General features: G+C 48.7%; 1 protein-coding gene across 1 annotated transcript in view; it reads left to right on the top strand.

Moving 5' to 3' along the window:
• The first annotated feature begins 450 nt into the window (after nucleotides 1–450).
• The window catches only part of LOC119298406 (purple acid phosphatase 2-like), a 1,652-nt gene continuing 1,459 nt past the window's right edge, over nucleotides 451–643 (top strand). Inside the window, exon 1 of the mRNA XM_037575823.1 lies at nucleotides 451–643. This exon is cut by the window's right edge and continues 294 nt beyond it. Coding sequence (XP_037431720.1) covers nucleotides 451–643 — 193 coding nt within the window.

The following is a 643-nucleotide window of genomic DNA, read 5'->3' as shown; positions in this document are numbered from 1 at the left end:
GATTAAAGAGGAGGCCATGCTTTAATTTGGCCAAAGCGGGTGCTACGAAACTAGGGAATGTAACTTTAGGAGAGTAATTATTCATGGTTGTAAGGTGTCATTGTAACAAAAACTCCTTTCCCTCCTTAATTAATCAATAGATGAGACGAAGCTTATGCCTACGTTTCAAAAAAAAAGATGTTTATTAAAACGTAACAATTTTTCTTTCAAACACAGCAGTATTTCTAACGGGGCGAGCAGATACGATTTTTTATATGCAGTTCTTGTAAGCTATTTTTTTATATGCGGTTGACAAGCTGAAACAAACAAACTGGATTCTACAGTAAATCTCAACTAACAACACATATTCCCCGCTTGGGGGAGAGCATATTCTACAGTTGCGAATCAGCACGCCTATATATATTTGGCGTTCGATCGATCTCAGCGGCCGATTAGTAGAACGAACCCAAGATGGAGCGTGTGCTCGCGGTGCTCTTCCTCCTGGCGGCGCACGCCGCCTCCGCGGCCGCCGGTGTGACGAGCCCGTACCGGCGGAGCCTGCAGATGCTCCCCGACATGCCGCTCGACGCCGACGTGTTCCGGCCGCCGCCTGGCGACAATGCGCCGGAGCAGGTCCACATCACCCAGGGCGATCTGACCGGCC

The sequence above is a fragment of the Triticum dicoccoides genome, chromosome 5A (genome assembly GCF_002162155.2).
Source record: "Triticum dicoccoides isolate Atlit2015 ecotype Zavitan chromosome 5A, WEW_v2.0, whole genome shotgun sequence".
Lineage (NCBI taxonomy): Eukaryota > Viridiplantae > Streptophyta > Magnoliopsida > Poales > Poaceae > Triticum > Triticum dicoccoides.
The sequence above is the reverse complement of the archived record's forward strand: the minus strand, read 5'-3'. Positions and strand labels throughout refer to the sequence as shown.